Below are 18,703 nucleotides of genomic sequence, written 5' to 3' on the forward strand. Positions count from 1 at the left end.
GTTATTTTAACCCTTTAGCTGTTAGATATGGTTTCATTATACACTGAAAAATATCTAACAGCTAAAGGGTTAAAATAACAACATACATAAAATGATTATTAAATACAAATACAAAATTTGGTTTTTTAGCACACCTTACAAAAAGTTTAAATCAACATCTGGGAGTGCTGCCAATATGACCCAGTAATTACACAAACAAAGAGGTATCAGTGCACATCCATTTTCAAAAGCACAACATATTTTTTACTGCTGCAAAAAAATTGCCTGCATATACATCAAGAGACAACTATTATTTTTTTAAATAATATTGGGAACTTAGTCACACAATATGGCCATATTTTGCTTAGCCAGTCACCGCTTACAAGGTGCCCCAATTCGACTGGTCCTACTCTAAATCCTTTTGCCACAGAGGGCTGAAGCATTCCTGCTTTTACTCTTCATAATAGAATGAGACTCCCTGGCTTTTTATTCACATCTCTTTAACACTAATTTAAAATTACCAGGGAGACTGACCATCTCCCATTGGTTTAAGCACCCCACCCAAGTTCAGGTGTGCTCATTACAGTGTTAAAAAGTTGGGACAGTTTGGAAATGCAAAAAACAAACAGAGTCATTTGAAAATGCAATTCACCCTGTGCTATATGAATATATTGTATTTCTGAAAATATACACCTGTTTCAAATCTGATGACTGCAACACACTCCAAAAAAGTTGGGACAGTCGACTGTTTACCACTGTGTAACATCACTTTTTCTTTTAATAACACTTATTAAGCATTTGGGCACTGAAAACACCAGTTGGTTAAGTTTAGCGAGCAAAATTTCACCCCTATTCATCCATTATGCACGTCTTCAGCTGCACAACTGTACGGGAGCATTGTTGCATTATTTTGTGCTTAATAATGTGCCACACATTCTCAATTGGAGACAGGACAGGAAAGCAGGCAGGCCATGCTAGCACCCGCATAATCTGCTTACGCAACCATGCACTTGTGATCCAGGCAGAATGGGGTTTGGCATTGTCCTGCTGGAAAATGCAGGGACGTCCCTGGAAAAGATGACGACGTCTGGATGGCAGCATATGTTGCTCCAAAATTTAAACATATCTTTCTACATTAATAGTGCCCTTTACAGATGTGCAAGTTAACAATGCCATGGGCACTGACACACCCCCATACCATGAGAGGCGCTGGCTTTGGACCTGAAGCTGATAACAGCTTGGATGGTCCTTTTCCTCTTTGCCCCGGAGAAAACAATGGCTGTTTTTTCCCAAAACTATTGGGAATGTTGACTCGTCGGACCACAAAACACAATTCCTCTGTGCTACTGTCCATCTCAGATGAGACGACCTCAGAGAAGTCGGCAGTGCTTCTTGACAGTGTTGATGTATGGCTTCTGCTTTGTATAGGAAAGCCTTAACTTGCATCTGTGGATGTAGTGGCAAATCTGTTGACTGACAAAGGTTTACCAAAGTATTCCCTAGCCCATGTCAGGATATCCATTACAGACTCATGACGGTTTTTGAGATAGATGTCTGAGGGATTAGAGATGCATTCAGAAGTGGTTTTCGGCCTTGCCCTTTATGCGGCGAGATTTGACCGGTTTCCTTGAATCTTTTAACTATATTGTGCACTGTAGAAGGTGAAATGTCAAATTTCCTACCGATTTTGTCTTTGGGGTATGTTGTTTTCAAAGTGTTGGATAATTCACTGGCGCATCTGTTGGCAGATTGGTGAGCCTCGAACCATCCTTGCGCTAGGACTAGGCCTTTTTTGGAGGCTCCTTATATACTATGATTACACAATTGCCTCACCTGTTTCACATCACCTTCTTATTTCAACTTGTCACATCACTATTAGTCCTAAATTGCCCTTGTCCCAACTTTTTTGGAACGCGTTGCAGTCATCCGATATGAAATGAGTGTATATTTTCAAAAATACAATACATTCACAAGGTAAAACCTCAAATAATGTGTTTTCAATATAGTACAGGGTGAATTGAATTTTCAAATCAGTTTTTTTTTTTTTTTTGCATTTTCCATACTGTCCCAAATTTTTCGGAATTGAGGTTGTACTCAGGATCAGTTATTATGCTTTCTGGTCCTACCATATCTGTCCTGGGATGAAAACTTAAGCCGCATTGACATTACAATTAGAAAACTAGGTTTAAAATGTGCTTTAATGGTATGTTTTATAAAGTGATTCTCTTAGAATTATAATTATGTGTAAGAAATGCTTTACTGCTTTTAATTATATTATGTAACTAAACATATAATTTAATGTATAATCTCTTTCTACAAAAGGTTGAAAATGTTCGTTTATTGGATCGGATTTCATCCAAGAAAGCAGCTTTGGGGACTCTATATCTGACAGCAACTCATGTTATTTTTGTAGAAAATATATCTGAAACTCGGAAAGAAACATGGGTAGGTTGCTAATTTTTTTTAATTTATTTTTTATGGTGAAAATATTTTTATTCATAAATTTTTACAAATACAAAAACAGTAAACAGTGGTCCTAAGTTCCAACATTCTCAAGTCGCTCGGTACAAATCACATACATTACAAAGAAAAACACTTTGACATATGGGTACAAATGTGTCTCCACTCTCCTAAGATGTTTTGTGGTTCTATTTTATATAAGTTTTGCTTGGCCTAGTCCATTCCTGCCCCCCCTCTCCTCCTCGAGGCTTCATAGTAATGTATGAAGGGTTCCCATTGCTGAAGAAATGTTTTTTTATCGTCTAGATATTCTGCTGTGGCGCTCGCCATATCAAAGTGATATATCATCTTTTGTTTGATCATATCAAAACTAGGGGGGGTTCCCTTCCAAAATTGGGCTATGCTCAGTCTGACAATAGTACAGATCCATCTTGCTAACTTATTATTATGTTTGGAGATTCCTGGAATCGGGAAGTGGAGAAGAGCCTGCTCCATTGTCAACGTTATTGTTTTTTGGAGAATCTCACTCACTAGGGAGGAGGCCTGATTCCAAACTTCCTTAACTAGTCTACAGTCCCACCACATGTGGGCGTTTTAATTTATTTTTTAAAGGCTTTATTTACATTTTTGATAAAACAATTTTGCAATGTGTTTAGTAGAGAACACAGACCAAAACTTACTAAATTTGGTTTATTTCTTAAGTGGTTGATAGTTGTGTTTTTTAAAAAAAATAATGCAGCCATATGTGGAGCCAACCAGCTGAAATGCTTATCATCAGCAGAAAAGAGAAGCTCATTGTTACAAAAATATATGAGCCTGGATAAAACTAGTTTATTAAAGGCATTTTACTAAGTTGGTGACAATGGGGAATTGACCTGTTATTTCTAAGACATTAACATCTGACTTTATTTACCATATATTTTCTAAAGAAATACAATAAAAATAATTTCATGAAAAAACAATTAATCTATTTTTATAAATGTTTGGAACACTAATAAACAAGCAAAATGGTTCTAGGTTCCGTTCTCCTCCAGGTGTTTCATATAAGTGTGATAATGTCCAAAACATTAACACCTTGATTACGAGTTTTGCGTTAGAGGCTGTGCGGTGCTAACGAGCAGTTTATGCTCACCGCTCACTTAAGACAGTGCTGGCATTACGGGTTTTTACACACCAGACAAGAAGTGAGCGTTGAGCAAAATTTTGCTCCTTACCGCACTCCAATACCAGCGCTGCTTACGTTAGCGGTGAGCTGGTGTAACGTGCTAGTGCACAATTTCCCCATAGGAATTAACGGGAAGAGCCCGCTGAAAAAAAGTCTAACACCTGCCAAAAAGCAGCGTAAAACTCCTTAACGCAGCCCCATTGATTCCTATGGGGAAATAAAATCTATGTTTACACCTAACACCCTAACATGAACCCTGAGTCTAAACACCCCTAATCTTACACTTATTAACCCCTAATCTGCCGCCCCTGACATCGCCGACACCTATATTATTCTTATTAACCCCTAATCTGCCGCTCCGGACACCGCCTCCACATACATTATACTTATGAACCCCTAATCTGCTGCGCTCAACATTACAGAACCCCTACATTATATTTATTAACCCCTAATCTGCTGCCCCCAACGTTGCCGCCACTATAATAAACATATTAACCCCTAAACCGCCGCACTCCCGCCTCGCAAACATTAGTTAAATATTATTAACCCCTAATCTTCCGGCCCTAAGATCGTCGCCACCTACCTACATTTATTAACCCCTAATCTGCCGCCCCCACTATACTAAATGTATTAACCCTAACACCCCCTAACTTAAATATAATAATAATAATAAAAAGAAATCTAAATAAAAATTCCTATCATTAACTAAATTATTCCTATTTAAAACTAAATACTTACCTATAAAATAAACCCTAAGCTAGCTACAATATAACTAATAGTTACGTTGTAGCTAGCTTAGGATTTATTTTTATTTTACATGCAAGTTTGTATTTATTTTAACTAGGTAGAATAGTTATTAAATAGTTATTAACTATTTAATAACTACCTAGCTAAAATCAATACCAAGTTACCTGTAAAATAAAACCTAACCTAAATTACAATTACACCCAACACTACACTATAATTAAATTATTTCCCTAAATTAAATACAATTAAATAAAAATACAAAAAAACAAACACTAAATTACAGAAAATAATAAACAAATTACAAGATTTTTAAACTAATTACACCTAATCTAATCCCCCCCTAACAAAATAAACCCCCCCAAAATAAAAAAAAGCCCTTCTCTACACTAAATTACAAATAGCCCTTAAAGGGACAGTCTACACCAGAATTTTTATTGTTTTAAAAGCTAGATAATCCCTTTTTCTCTTGTAAGGTGTATCCAGTCCACGGATTCATCCATTACTTGTGGAATATTCTCCTTCCCAACAGGAAGCTGCAAGAGGATCACCCACAGCAGAGCTGTCTATATAGCTCCTCCCTAACTGCCACCTCCAGTCATTCTCTTGCAGCTCTCGACAAGGGCAGTATCAAGAGAGATGTGGTGAATTAGTGTAGTTTATCTTCAATCAAAAGTTTGTTATTTTTAAACGGTACCGGAGTTGTACTGTTTTTTTTTTTTTTCTCAGGCAGAAATTAGAAGAAGAGTTTTGCCTGAGGTTTTCGATGATCTTAGCAGGTTGTAACTAAGGTCCACTGCTGTTCTCACACATAACTGAAGAGTATGGAAAACTTCAGCTGGGGGAACTGCCTGCAGAATTGACTGCTCTGAGGTATGTTCAGTATATTTTTTTCTAGAAGAGATGATAAAGCCTAGAAAATGCTGACAGTGCCTGATATATGTAAGGTAAGCCTGATTGCAGTGATTTAACAAACGACTGGCATCATGCTTGCAGTAAAGGGTAATATTCATATTACTTGCTCTTATGGCCTAGTATGTAAAACGTTTGCATGATATATAAGGAACGTCTTTTGCTGAGGGTGATAAATCTTTATTTGGGGCCTAGTTTTCAACATGGCTGACTAGATTTCTCCTAAGAGTAGTTATTATGGCCCTTTCACTTTGAGTGCATGGTGGGAGGGGCCTATTTTCTCCTTGTTCATTATGTTTAGAAGCCATTGTGGAACCCCCTCTTAGAATGTGTACCAAATGCACTGATCTTACTATAAGTTATAAAGACCATATTCTGGCTTTAAAAGATTTATCACCAGAAGAAATTGACAAGGGGGAAGTTATTCCGACTAACTCTCCCCACGTGTCAGAACCTTTAACTCCCGCTCAGGGGATGCCAAGTACATCTAGCGCGCCCATAGTGTATACTTTACAAGACATGGCGGCAGTTATGAATCATACCCTTACAGAGGTATTGTCCAAACTGCCAGGGTTACAAGGAAAGCGAGACAGCTGTGGGGCTAGAACAAATACAGAGGTCTCTGACGCTTTAGTAGCTATGTCTGATATACCCTCACAATATGCAGAAGCCGAAGCAGGAGAGCTTCTATCTGTGGGTGATTTTTCTGACTCAGGGAGGACACTTCAACCTGATTCTGATATGTCTACATTTAAATTTAAGCTTGAACACCTCCGCATGTTGCTCAGTGAGGTTTTAGCAACTCTGGATGACTGTGACGCCATTGTAGTCCCAGAGAAATTGTGTAAATTGGATAAATACTATGCAGTGACTGTTTACACTAATGTTTTTCCAATTCCTAAGAGGTTTTCAGAAATAATTACTAAGGAATGGGATAGACCAGGTGTACCGTTCTCTTCCCCTCCTGTTTTTAAAAAGATGTTTCCTATAGATGCCGCTACACGGGACTTGTGGCAAACGGTCCCTAAGGTGGAGGGAGCAGTCTCTACCCTAGCGAAGCGTACAACTATCCCTGTCGAGGACAGTTGTGCTTTTCTAGATCCAATGGACAAAAAATTAGAGGGTTACCTTAAGAAAATTTTTATTCAACAAGGTTTTATTCTCCAGCCCCTTACATGCATTGCCCCTGTCACTGCTGCTGCGGCCTTCTGGCTTGAGTCTCTAGAAGAGGCTCTACAGGTAGAAACCCCATTGGATGATATCCTTGACAAGCTTAAAGCTCTTAAGCTAGCCAATTCATTTGTTTCTGACGCCGTTGTTCATTTAACCAAGCTAACGGCTAAAAACTCAGGTTTTGCTATTCAGGCGCATAGGGCGCTATGGCTTAAATCCTGGTCAGCTGACGTTACTTCAAAGTCTAAGCTTCTCAACATTCCCTTCAAGGGACAGACCCTATTCAGGCCTGGACTGAAGGAGATTATTTCTGATATTACTGGAGGAAAAGGTCACGCCCTTCCTCAGGATAGGTCCAACAAATTAAGGACCAAACAGACTAATTTTCGTTCCTTTCGAAACTTCAAGAGTGGTGCAGTTTCAACTTCCTCTAATACGAAACAAGAGGGAAATGTTGCCCAGTCCAAGCCGGTCTGGAGACCTAACCAGGCTTGGAACAAAGGAAAGCAGGCCAAAAAACCTGCTGCTGCCTCTAAGACAGCATGAAAGATCAGCCCCCGATCCGGAAATGGATCTGGTAGGGGGCAGACTTTCTCTCTTCGCCCAGGCTTGGGCAAGAGATGTCCAGGATCCCTGGGCATTGGAAATTGTGTCCCAGGGATATCTTCTGGACTTCAAAGCTTCTTCCCCAAAAGGGAGATTTCATCTCTCACAATTATCTGCAAACCAGATAAAGAGAGAGGCATTCTTACATTGTGTTCAAGACCTCCTAGTTATGGGAGTGATCCACCCAGTTCCAAAGGAGGAACAGGGGCAAGGCTTCTATTCAAATCTGTTTGTAGTTCCCAAGAAAGAGGGAACCTTCAGACCAATCTTAGATCTTAAGATTCTAAACAAATTTCTCAGGGTCCCATCCTTCAAGATGGAGACTATTCGAACCATCCTACCTATGATCCAGGAGGGTCAATATATGACTACCGTGGACTTAAAGGATGCTTATCTTCACATTCCGATACACAGAGATCATCATCGGTTTCTCAGGTTCGCCTTCCTAAACAGGCATTAACAGTTTGTGGCTCTTCCCTTTGGGTTAGCTACGGCACCAAAAATCTAAGGCCGTGGGGTATAGCAGTAGCCCCTTACCTAGACGACATTCTGATACAGGCGTTGAATTTTCAAATCGCCAGGTATCATACAGACATTGTGCTGGCATTCCTGAGATTTTCATGGGTGGAAAGTGAACGAAGAAAAGAGTTCTCTATCCCCTCTCACAAGAGTTTTCTTCTTAGGAACTCTGATAGATTCTGTAGAAATGAAGATATACCTGACAGAGGCCAGGTTGTCAAAACTTCTAAATTCCTGCCGTGTTCTTTATTCTACTTCTCTCCCTTCAGTGGCTCAGTGTATGGAAGTAATCGGCTTAATGGTAGCGGCAATGGACATAGTGCCGTTTGCCCGCCTACATCTCAGACCACTGCAACTCTCCATGTCAGTGGAATGGGGATTACACAGATTTGTCCCCTCTACTAAATCTGGATCAAGAGACCAGGGATTCTCTTCTCTGGTGGCTATCTCGGGTCCTTCTGTCCAAGGGTATGACCTTCCGCAGGCCAGTTTGGACAATAGTAACGACAGATGCCAGCCTTTTGGGCTGGGGTGCAGTCTGGAACTCTCTGAAGGCTCAGGGCTTGTGGACTCAGGAGAAGGCACTCCTTCCGATAAACATTCTGGAACTAAGAGCGATATTCAATGCTCTTCAGGCTTGGCCTCAGCTTGCTGTGGTCAGGTTCATCAGATTTCAGTCGGACAATATCACGACTGTAGCCTACATCAACCATCAAGGGGGAACAAGGAGTTCCCTAGCAATGTTGGAGGTTTCAAGAATAATTCTATAGGCAGAGGTTCACTCTTGCCATCTATCAGCTATCCATATCCCAGGAGTAGAGAACTGGAAGGCGGATTTTCTAAGTCGACAGACTTTTCATCCGGGGGAGTGGGAACTCCATCCGGAGGTGTTTGCACAGTTGATTCAGCGTTGGGGCAAACCAGAACTGGATCTCATGGCGTCTCGTCGGAACGCCAAGCTTCCTTGTTACGGGTCCAGGTCCAGGGATCCCAAGGCAGCGCTGATAGATGCTCTAGCAGCGCCTTGGTCCTTCAACCTGGCTTATGTGTTTCCACCGTTTCCTCTGCTCCCTCGTCTGATTGCCAAGATCAAGCAGGACAGAGCTTTGGTGATTTTGATAGCACCTGCGTGGCCACGCAGGACTTGGTATGCAGATCTGGTGGACATGTCATCCTTTCCACCATGGACTCTGCCGCTGAGGCAGGACCTTCTACTTCAGGGTCCTTTCAACCATCCAAATCTAATTTCTCTGCGTCTTACTGCTTGGAGATTGAACGCTTGATTTGATCAAAGCGTGGTTTCTCTGAGTCGGTCATTGACACCTTAATTCAGGCTCGAAAGCCTGTCACAAGTAAAATCTATCATAAAATATGGTGTAAATATCTTCATTGGTGTGAATCCAAGGGTTACTCATGGAGTAAAGTCAAGATTCCTAGAATCTTATCCTTTCTCCAGGAGCGATTGGAGAAAGGATTGTCTGCTAGTTCCTTAAAGGGACAGATTTCTGCTCTGTCTATTCTTTTGCACGAACGTCTGGCTGAGGTTCCAGACGTTCAGGCGTTTTGTCAGGCTTTAGTTAGAATTAAGCCTGTGTTTAAACCTGTTGCTCCACCATGGAGTTTAAATTTAGTTCTTAAGGTTCTTCAAGGGGTTCTGTTTGAAGGTGTTTTTTATTTTTAAACTACAGTCACCACTGCACCCTATAGTTTCTCCTTTCTCTTGCTTGTCTTCGGTCGAATGACTAGAGGTGGCAGTTAGGGGAGGAGCTATATAGACAGCTCTGCTGTGGGTGATCCTCTTGCAGCTTCCTGTTGGGAAGGAGAATATCCCACAAGTAATGGATGAATCCGTGGACTGGATACACCTTGCAAGAGAAATAAATTTATCTGGTAAGCATAAATTTCTCTTGTAAGGTGTATCCAGTCCACGGATCATCCATTACTTGTGGGATATTCTCATTCCCAACAGGAAGTTGCAAGAGGACACCCACAGCAGAGCTGTAATATAGCTCCTCCCCTAACTGTCATAGCCAGCCATTCTCTTGCAACTCTCAACAAGCAAGGACGTTGTAGGAGAGAGTGGTTAAATATAGCTAGTTTATTTTCTTCAATCAAAAGTTTGTTATTTTTAAATAGTACCGGAGTTGTGCTATTTTATTTCAGGCAGTAAATAGAAGAAGAATCTGCCTGAGGTTTCTATGATCTTAGCAGGTTGTAACTAAGATCCATTGCTGTTCTCACATATGTCTGAGGGGATTACACTGATGAGGTAACTTCAGCGAGAGAATGGCGTGCAGTTTATTCTGCTATCAGGTATGTGCAGTTAGAATTTTTTCTAGAGATGGAAAACACTAGAAAATGCTGCTGATACCGGATTAATGTAAGTTAAGCCTGAATACAGTGATTTAATAACGACTGGTATCATGCTTACTCTCAGGGGTAATACCCTTATGATATTACAATATAAAACGTTTGCTGGCATGTTTATTCGTTTTTATATATGCTTTGGTGATAAAACTTTATTGGGGCCTAGTTTTTTCCACATGGCTGGCTTAAATTTTGACTAGAAACAATTTCCACTGTTGTAGTATAAAAGTTACAGTTGGTGCAGTTAAAATTACAAACTGTGACATCCAGCTTCCCTCAAAGGCCCTCTGAATGCTATAGGAAATCTCTAAAGGGCCCAAAGGCTTTCCAAAGTTGTTTATTGGGGAAGGTAGGGCCACAGCTTGCTGTGGCAGTTGGTTGTGACTGTTAAAAAACGTCTATTTCATTTTTTTGATCCGTTTTTTGAACTAAGGGGTTAATCATCCATTTGCAAGTGGGTGCAATGCTCTATTAGCCTATTATACACACTGTAAAAATTTTGTTTGATTTAATGCATTTTTTCACTGTTTTTCAAATTCTGACAAAATTTGTTTCTCTTAAAGGCACAGTACCGTTTTTTATATTTGCTTGTTAACTTGATTTAAAGTGTTTTCCAAGCTTGCTAGTCTCATTGCTATTCTGTATAAACATGTCTGACATAGAAGAAACTCCTTGTTTGTTATGTTTAAAAGCCATGGTGGAACCCCCTCTTAGAATGTGTACCAAATGTACTGATTTCACTTTAAGCTATAAAGATCATATTCTGTCTTTAAAAAATTTATCACCAGAGGAATCTGACGAGGGGGAAGTTATGCCGACTAACTTTCCCCACGTGTCAGACCCTTTGACTCCCGCTTAAGGGACTCACGCTCAAATGGCGCCAAATACATCTAGGGCGCCCATAGCGTTTACTTTACAAGACATGGCGGCAGTCATGAATAATACACTGTCAGCGGTATTAGCCAGACTACCTGAACTTAGAGGTAAGCGAGATAGCTCTGGGGTGAGACAAAATGCAGAGCATACTGACGCTTTAAGAACCATGTCTGATACTGCCTCACAATATGCAGAAGCTGAGGAAAGAGAGCTTCATTCAGTGGGTGATGTTAATGACTCAGGAAAGATACCTGATTCTAATATTTCTACATTTAAATTTAAGCTTGAACACCTCCGCGTGTTGCTTAGGGAGGTTTTAGCTGCTCTGAATGACTGTGATACAATTGAATTGCCAGAGAAATTGTGTAGACTGGATAAATACTTTGCAGTGCCGGTGTGTACTGATGTTTTTCTAAATACCTAAAAGGTTTACAGAAATTATTAATAAGGAATGGGATAGACCAGGTGTGCCGTTCTCTTCCCCTCCTATTTTTAGAAAAATGTTTCCAATAGACGCCACCACACGGGACTTATGGCAGACAGTCCCTAAGGTGGAGGGAGCAGTTTCTACTCTAGTAAAGCATACTACTATCCCTGTCGAGGACAGTTGTGCTTTTTTTTTTTTTAGATCCAATGGATAAAAAATTAGAGGTTACCTTGAGAAAATATTTATTCAACAAGGTTTTATCCTACAGCCCCTTGCATTCATTGTCCCTGTCACTGCTGCTGCGGCGTACTGGTTTGAGTCTCTGGAAGAGGCTTTACAGGTAGCGACTCCATTGGATGACATACTTGGCAAACTTAGAGCACTTAAGCTAGCCAATTCTTTTATTCTGATGCCATTGTTCATTTGACTAAACTAACGGCTAAGAATTCTGGTTTTGATATACAGGCGCGCAGAGCGCTATGGCTTAGATCATGGTCAGCTGACGTGACTTCAAAATCTAAGCTACTTAACATTCCCTTCAAGGGGCAGATCCTATTCGGGCCTGGTTGAAGGAGATTATTGCTGATATCACTGGAGGAAAAGGTCATGCCCTTCCTCAGGACAGGTACAAATCTAGGGCCAAACAGTCTAATTTTCGTGCCTTTCAAAACTTCAAGGCAGGTGCGGCATCAACTTCCTCTAATAATAAACAAGAGGGAACTTTTGCTCAATCCAAGACGGTCTGGAGACCAAACCTGACCTGGAAAAAAGGTAAGCAGGTAAAAAAGCCTGCTGCTGCCTCTAAGACAGCATGAAGGAACGGCCCCCTATCCGGGAATGGATCTAGTAGGGGGCAGACTTTCACTCTTTGCCCAGGCGTGATGTTCAGGATCCCTGGGCTTTGGAAATTATATCCCAGGGATATCTTCTGGACTTCAAAGCTTCCCCCCCAAAAGGGAGATTTCACCTTTCACAATTATCTGCACACCAGATAAAGAGAGAGGCATTCTTACACTGTGTACGAGACCTCCTAGTTATGGGAGTGATCCATCCAGTTCCAAAGGAGGAACAGGGACAGGGTTTTTACTCAAATCTGTTTGTGGTTCCCAAAAAAGAGGGAACCTTCAGACCAATTTTGGATCTAAAGATCTTAAACAAATTCCTCAAAGTTCCTTCGTTCAAGATGGAAACTATTCGTACCATCCTACCACTGATCCAGGAGGGTCAATATATGACTACAGTGGATCTAAAGGATGCTTATCTTCACATTCCGATACACAAAGATCATCATCGGTTTCTCAGGTTTGCCTTTCAAGACAGGCATGACCAGTTGTAGCTCTTCCCTTGGGATTAGCTACAGCCCCAAGAATCTTTTTCAAAGGTTCTAGGGTCGCTTATGGCGGTCCTAAGGCCGCGGGGCATAGCAGTAGCCCCTTATTTAGACGACATCCTGATACAGGCGTCAAACTTCCAAATTGCCAAGTCTTATACGGACGTAGTACTGGCATTTCTGTGGTCGCATGGGTGGAAAGTGAACGAGGAAAAGAGTTCTCTATCCCCACTCACAAGAGTTTCCTTTCTAGGGACTCTGATAGATTCTGTAGAAATGAAAATTCACCTGACGGAGTCCAGGTTATCAAAGCTTCTAAATTCCTGCCGGGTTCTTCATTCCATTCCGCGCCCTTCGGTGGTTCAGTGAATGGAAGTAATCGGCTTAATGGTAGCGGCAATGGACATAGTGCCGTTTGCACGCTTACATCTCAGACCGCTGCAACTATGCATGCTCAGTCAGTGGAACGGGGATTACACAGATTTGTCCCCTCAACTGAATCTGGACGAAGAGACCAGGGATTCTCTTCTCTGGTGGCTATCTCGGGTCCATCTGTCCAAAGGTATGACCTTTCGCAGGCCAGATTGGACAATTGTTACCACAGATGCCAGCCTTCTAGGTTGGGGTGCAGTCTGGAACTCCCTGAAGGCTCAGGGATCGTGGACTCAGGAGAAGTCTCTCCTTCCATTAAATATTCTGGAACTAAGAGCGATATTCAAGGCTCTTCAGGCTTGGCCTCAGTTAGCAACTCTGAGGTACATCAGATTTCAGTCGGACAACATCACGACTGTAGCTTACATCAACCATCAAGGGGGAACGAGAAGTTCCCTAGAGATGTTAGAAGTTTCAAAAATAATTCGCTGGGCAGAGATTCACTCTTGCCACCTATCAGCTATCCATATCCCAGGTGTAGAGCACTGGGAGGCGGATTTTCTAAGTCGTCAGACTTTTCATCCGGGGGAGTGGGAACTCCATCCGGAGGTATTTGCACAACTGATTCATCGTTGGGGCAAACCAGAACTGGATCTCATGGCGTCTCGCCAGAACGCCAAGCTTCCGTGTTACGGATCCAGGTCCAGGGATCCCAAGGCGACACTGATAGATGCTCTAGCAGCGCCCTGGTCTTTCAACCTGGCTTATGTGTTTCCACCGTTTCCTCTGCTCCCTCGACTGATTGCCAAGATCAAGCAGGAGAGAGCATCGGTGATTCTGATAGCACCTGCGTGGCCACGCAGGACCTGGTATGCAGATCTAGTGGACATGTCATCCTTTCCACCATGGTCTCTGCCTCTGAAACAGGACCTTCTACTTCAGGGTCCTTTCAACCATCCAAATCTAATTTCTCTGAGGCTGACTGCCTGGAGATTGAACGCTTGATTTTATCAAAGCGTGGCTTCTCCGAGTCAGTTATTGATAACTTAATACAGGCACGAAAGCCTGTCACCAGGAAAATTTACCATAAGGTATGGCGTAGATATCTTTATTGGTGTGAATCCAAGGGTTACTTATGGAGTAAGGTCAGGATTGCTAGGATATTATCTTTTCTCCAAGAAGGTTTGGAAAAAGGATTGTCAGCTAGTTAAGCGTCTGGCAGATGTTCCAGACGTTCAGGCATTTTGTCAGGCTTTAGTTAGAATCAAGCCTGTGTTTAAACCTGTTGCTCCACCATGGAGCTTAAACTTGGTTCTTAAGGTTCTTCAAGGAGTTCCATTTGAACCTCTTCATTCCATAGATATCAAGCTTTTATCTTGGAAAGTTCTTTTTTTTTTTTTGGTAGCTATTTCCTCGGCTGAGCTATCTGCCTTACAATGTGATTCTCCTTATCTGATTTTTCATACGGATAAGGTAGTCCTGCGTACCAAACCTGGGTTCTTGCCTAAGGTGGTATCTAACAAGAATATCAATCAAGAGATTGTTATTCCATCCTTGTGTTACACAATCTGGACGTGGTCCGTGCTTTAAAGTTTTACTTACAAGCTACTAAAGATTTTCGTCAAACATCTGCTTTGTTTGTTGTCTATTTTGGACAGAGAAGAGGTCAAAAGGCTTCGGCAACCTCTTTTTCTTTTTGACTAAGAAGCTTAATCCGCTTAGCCTATGAGACTGCTGGACAGCAGCCTCCTGAAAGGATTACAGCTCATTCCACTAGAGCTGTGGCTTCCACTTGGGCCTTTAAAAATTAGGCTTCTTTTGATCAGATTTGCAAGGCGACGACTTGGTCTTCGCTTCATATTTTTTCAAAATTTTACAAATTTGATACTTTTGCTTCTTCGGAGGCTATATTTGGGAGAAAGGTTTTATGGGCAGTGGTTCCTGCCTTGTCCCTCCCTTCATCCGTGTACTTTAGCTTTGGTATTGGTATCCCACAAGTAATGGATGATCCGTGGACTGGATACACCTTACAAGAGAAAACATAATTTATGCTTACCTGATAAATTTATTTCTCTTGTGGTGTATCCAGTCCATGGCCCGCCCTGTCATTTTAAGGCAGGTAATTTTTAAATTTAAACTACAGTAACCACTGCACCCTATAGTTCCTCCTTTCTCGGCTTGTTTTCGGTCGAATGACTGGCTATGACAGTTAGGGGAGGAGCTATATTACAGCTCTGCTGTGGGTGTCCTCTTGCAACTTCCTGTTGGGAATGAGAATATCCCACAAGTAATGGATGATCCGTGGACTGGATACACCACAAGAGAAATAAATTTATCAGGTAAGCATAAATTGTGTTTTTGTTGTTACCCATTCCCCAGTTTTGCATAACCAACACAGTTATATTAATACACTTTTAACCTCTGTGATTATCTTGTATCTGAGCCTCTGCAAACTGCCCCTTTATTTCAGTTCTTTTGACAGACTTGCAGTTTATTCAATCAGTGCCTGCTCTCAGATTACTTCACGTGCACAAGCACAGTGTTATCTATATGAAATACATGAACACCCTCTAGTGGTGAAAAACTGTTAAAATGCATTCTGAAAAGAGGTGGTCTTCAAGGTCTAAGAAATTAGCATATGAACCTCTCAGGTTAAGCTTTCAACTAAGAATATCAAGAGAACAAAGCAAAATTGGTGATAAAAGTAAATTGGAAAATTGTTTAAAATTAAATGCTCTATCTGAATCATATACGTTTATTTTGGCCTAGACTGTCCCTTTAAATGGGCCTTTTGCGGGGCATTGCCCCAAAGTAATCGGCTCTTTTACCTGTAAAAAAATTAAAAATCACCCCCAACATTAAAACCCACCACCCACACAACCAACCCTACTCTAAAACCCACCCAATACCCCCTTAAAAAACCTAACATTAACCCCTTGAAGATCACCTTACCGGGAGAAGTCTTCATCCAATCAGGCCGAATTCCTCAACAAAGCCAGGAGAAGTCTTCATCCAAGCCGGACGAAGTGGTTCTCCAGACGGGCAGAAGTCTTCATCCAGACGGCATCTTCTATCTTCATCCATCCGGCGCGGAGTGGGTCCATCTTCAAGACATCAGACACGGAGCATCCTCTTCATCCGACGGCTCTTCTGGAATGAAGGTTCCTTTAAATGATGTCATCCAATCAGCCAATAGAATGCAAGCATCAGCCAATAGGATTTTTTCTTCCTTAATTCCGATTGGCTGAATTCTATCAGCCAATCGGAATTGAATGCACGCCATCTTGGATGATGTCATTTAAAGGAACCTTCATTCAGTCTTAGCCGTCGGATGAAGAGGATGCTCCACGTCGAATGTCTTGAAGATGGACCCGCTCAGCGCCGGATGGATGAAGACTTCTGCCCGTCTGGAGGACCACTTCGCCGGGCTTGGATGAAGACTTCTGCCGGTAAGGTGATCTTCAAGGGGTTAGTGTTAGGTTTTTTTAAGGGGGTATTGGGTTAGTTTTAGAGTAGGGCTGGTTGTGTCGGTGGTGGGTTTTAATGTTGGGGGGGGATTTGTAATTTATTTTTTTTTACAGGTAAAAGAGCTGATTACTTTGGGGCAATGCCCCGCAAAAGGCCCTTTTAAGGGCTATTTGTAATTCTGTGTAGGGTAGGGCTTTTTTTATTTTGGGGGGGCTTTTTTTTGTTAGGGGGATTAGATTAGGTCTAATTAGTTTAAAAATCTTGTAATTATTTTATTATTTTCTGTAATTTAGTGTTTTTTTTTGTACTTTAGATAATTTTATTTAATTGTATTTAATTTAGGGAAATAATTTAATTATAGTGTAGTGTTAGGTGTAATTGTAACTTAGGTTAGGTTTTATTTTACAGGTAACTTTGTATTTATTTTAGCTAGGTAGTTATTAAATAGTTAATAACTATTTAATAACTATTCTACCTAGTTAAAATAAATACAAACTTGCCTGTAAAATAAAAATAAATCCTAAGCTAGCTACAATGTAACTAGTAGTTATATTGTAACTAGCTTAGGGTTTATTTTATAGGTAAGTATTTAGTTTTAAATTGGAATAATTTAGGTAATGATAGGAATTTTTATTTAGATTTCTTTTAATTATATTTAAGTTAGGGGGTGTTAGGGTTAGACTTAGATTTAGGGGTTAATAACTTTAGTATAGTGGCGGCGACGTTGGGGGCGGCAGATAAGGGGTTAATAAATGTAGGTAGGTGTCGGCGATGTTAGGGACGGCAGATTAGGGGTTAATAATTAACTGTTTGCGAGTTTGTAGTGCGGCGGTTTAGGGGTTAATATATTTATTATAGTGGTGGCGATGTCCGGTTCGGCAGATTAGGGGTTAAAAATTTAATTTTAGTGTTTGCGATGCGGGAGGGCCTCGGTTTAGGGGTTAATAGGTAGTTTATGGGTGTTAGTGTACTTTTTAGCACTTTAGTTAAGAGTTTTATGCTACGGCGTTGTAGTGTAAAACTCTTAACTACTGACTTTTAAATGCAGTACCAGTCTTGACAGGAGAGGGTCTACCGCTCACTTTTGGTCAGACTCGTAATACCGGCCCTATGCAAGTCCCATTGAAAAAATAGGATACGCAATTTATGTAAGTGGATTTGCGGTATTTCCAAGTCTGGTCAAAAAAGTGAGCGGTACACCTGTACCTGCAAGACTCGTAATACCAGCGGGCATTAAAAAGCAGAGTTAGGACCTCTTAACGCTGCTTTTTAAGCCTAACGTAATCTAGCCGTTTGTGATTCAACAATAGCTCTGAAAAAAATTAATTAATTAACCCCTTCAGTACCTGAAAAACTTGCCAAAATGACCGGAGAATTTAAAAGAAATAGAGCCTTGTTTTTTTTAATTTACCTATATTATATATATATATATATATATATATATATATATATATATATATATATATATATATATATATATATATATATATATATATATATATATATATATATATATATATATAATTTTTTTTTTTTTTTTTTGTAGACAACCCAAGGTATTGCTCTAGGCCCATTTAGATATTTTTCATGCCACCATTTTGCCACCAAATACGATCATATAAAAAAAAGTTACCTTTTTCACAAACTTTAGGTTTTCTTACTGAAATTGTTTATATAACGCTTGTGCAATCATAACACAAATGCTTGTAAAAACATCTCTGGGAAATAGCAGATATTTTGTTTATTTGCAGATATTTTTTGCTGTGTAGTGCAGTGGTACCCCCACCTCCCCCCTTACCCGCAATCATTTTGTAGCCCCCCATCCACACTGATTTAAAACTTTTGTAACTTCACATGACTGCCCTGGGCTCCGGACACACTGCTTCAGTTGCGACGCAAGCTCTGGGGCTGCCATGTGAAGCGGACAAAAATGGACGTACCATTACATCACTAGGGTCCTTAAGATCCTGTGTTTTTTTGACGTAATGGTAAATCTGTTTGGCCAAAGGGGTTAAGTTTAACCCTTTCTTGACAGGGTTAAAGTGCCTACATCGCGAGATTTCAATTATTGGATCGCATCTGGGGGGAGTCCCTATAATCCTAGGAATGCCCTCCAGACCGCGATCAAATCCTAGAAGCACAGAAGGCTTCAGGACAGCCGTTAGCTATGACGTTCTATTCCGTCATAACGGCTTTAAAGCCCAGTGTAATTATGACGGAATAGAATGGCATAACGATATTAAAAGGTTAAAAGCGCAGATACTGTTGTTAGTTTTTTTTGGTTTGTTTGAATTTAGTCAAATTC

At 40.8% G+C, this 18,703-nt stretch overlaps 1 protein-coding gene across 1 annotated transcript in view; it reads left to right on the plus strand.

Annotated features, from left to right (window-relative positions):
• The first annotated feature begins 2,277 nt into the window (after positions 1 to 2,277).
• The window catches only part of MTMR7 (myotubularin related protein 7), a 202,491-nt gene continuing 186,065 nt past the window's right edge, over positions 2,278 to 18,703 (plus strand). The window contains exon 1 of the mRNA XM_053703920.1: positions 2,278 to 2,424. Coding sequence (XP_053559895.1) covers positions 2,278 to 2,424 — 147 coding nt within the window. The remainder of the gene's footprint in view (positions 2,425 to 18,703) is intronic.

This window comes from Bombina bombina, chromosome 2 (assembly GCF_027579735.1).
Source record: "Bombina bombina isolate aBomBom1 chromosome 2, aBomBom1.pri, whole genome shotgun sequence".
NCBI classification, from domain to species: Eukaryota; Metazoa; Chordata; class Amphibia; order Anura; family Bombinatoridae; genus Bombina; species Bombina bombina.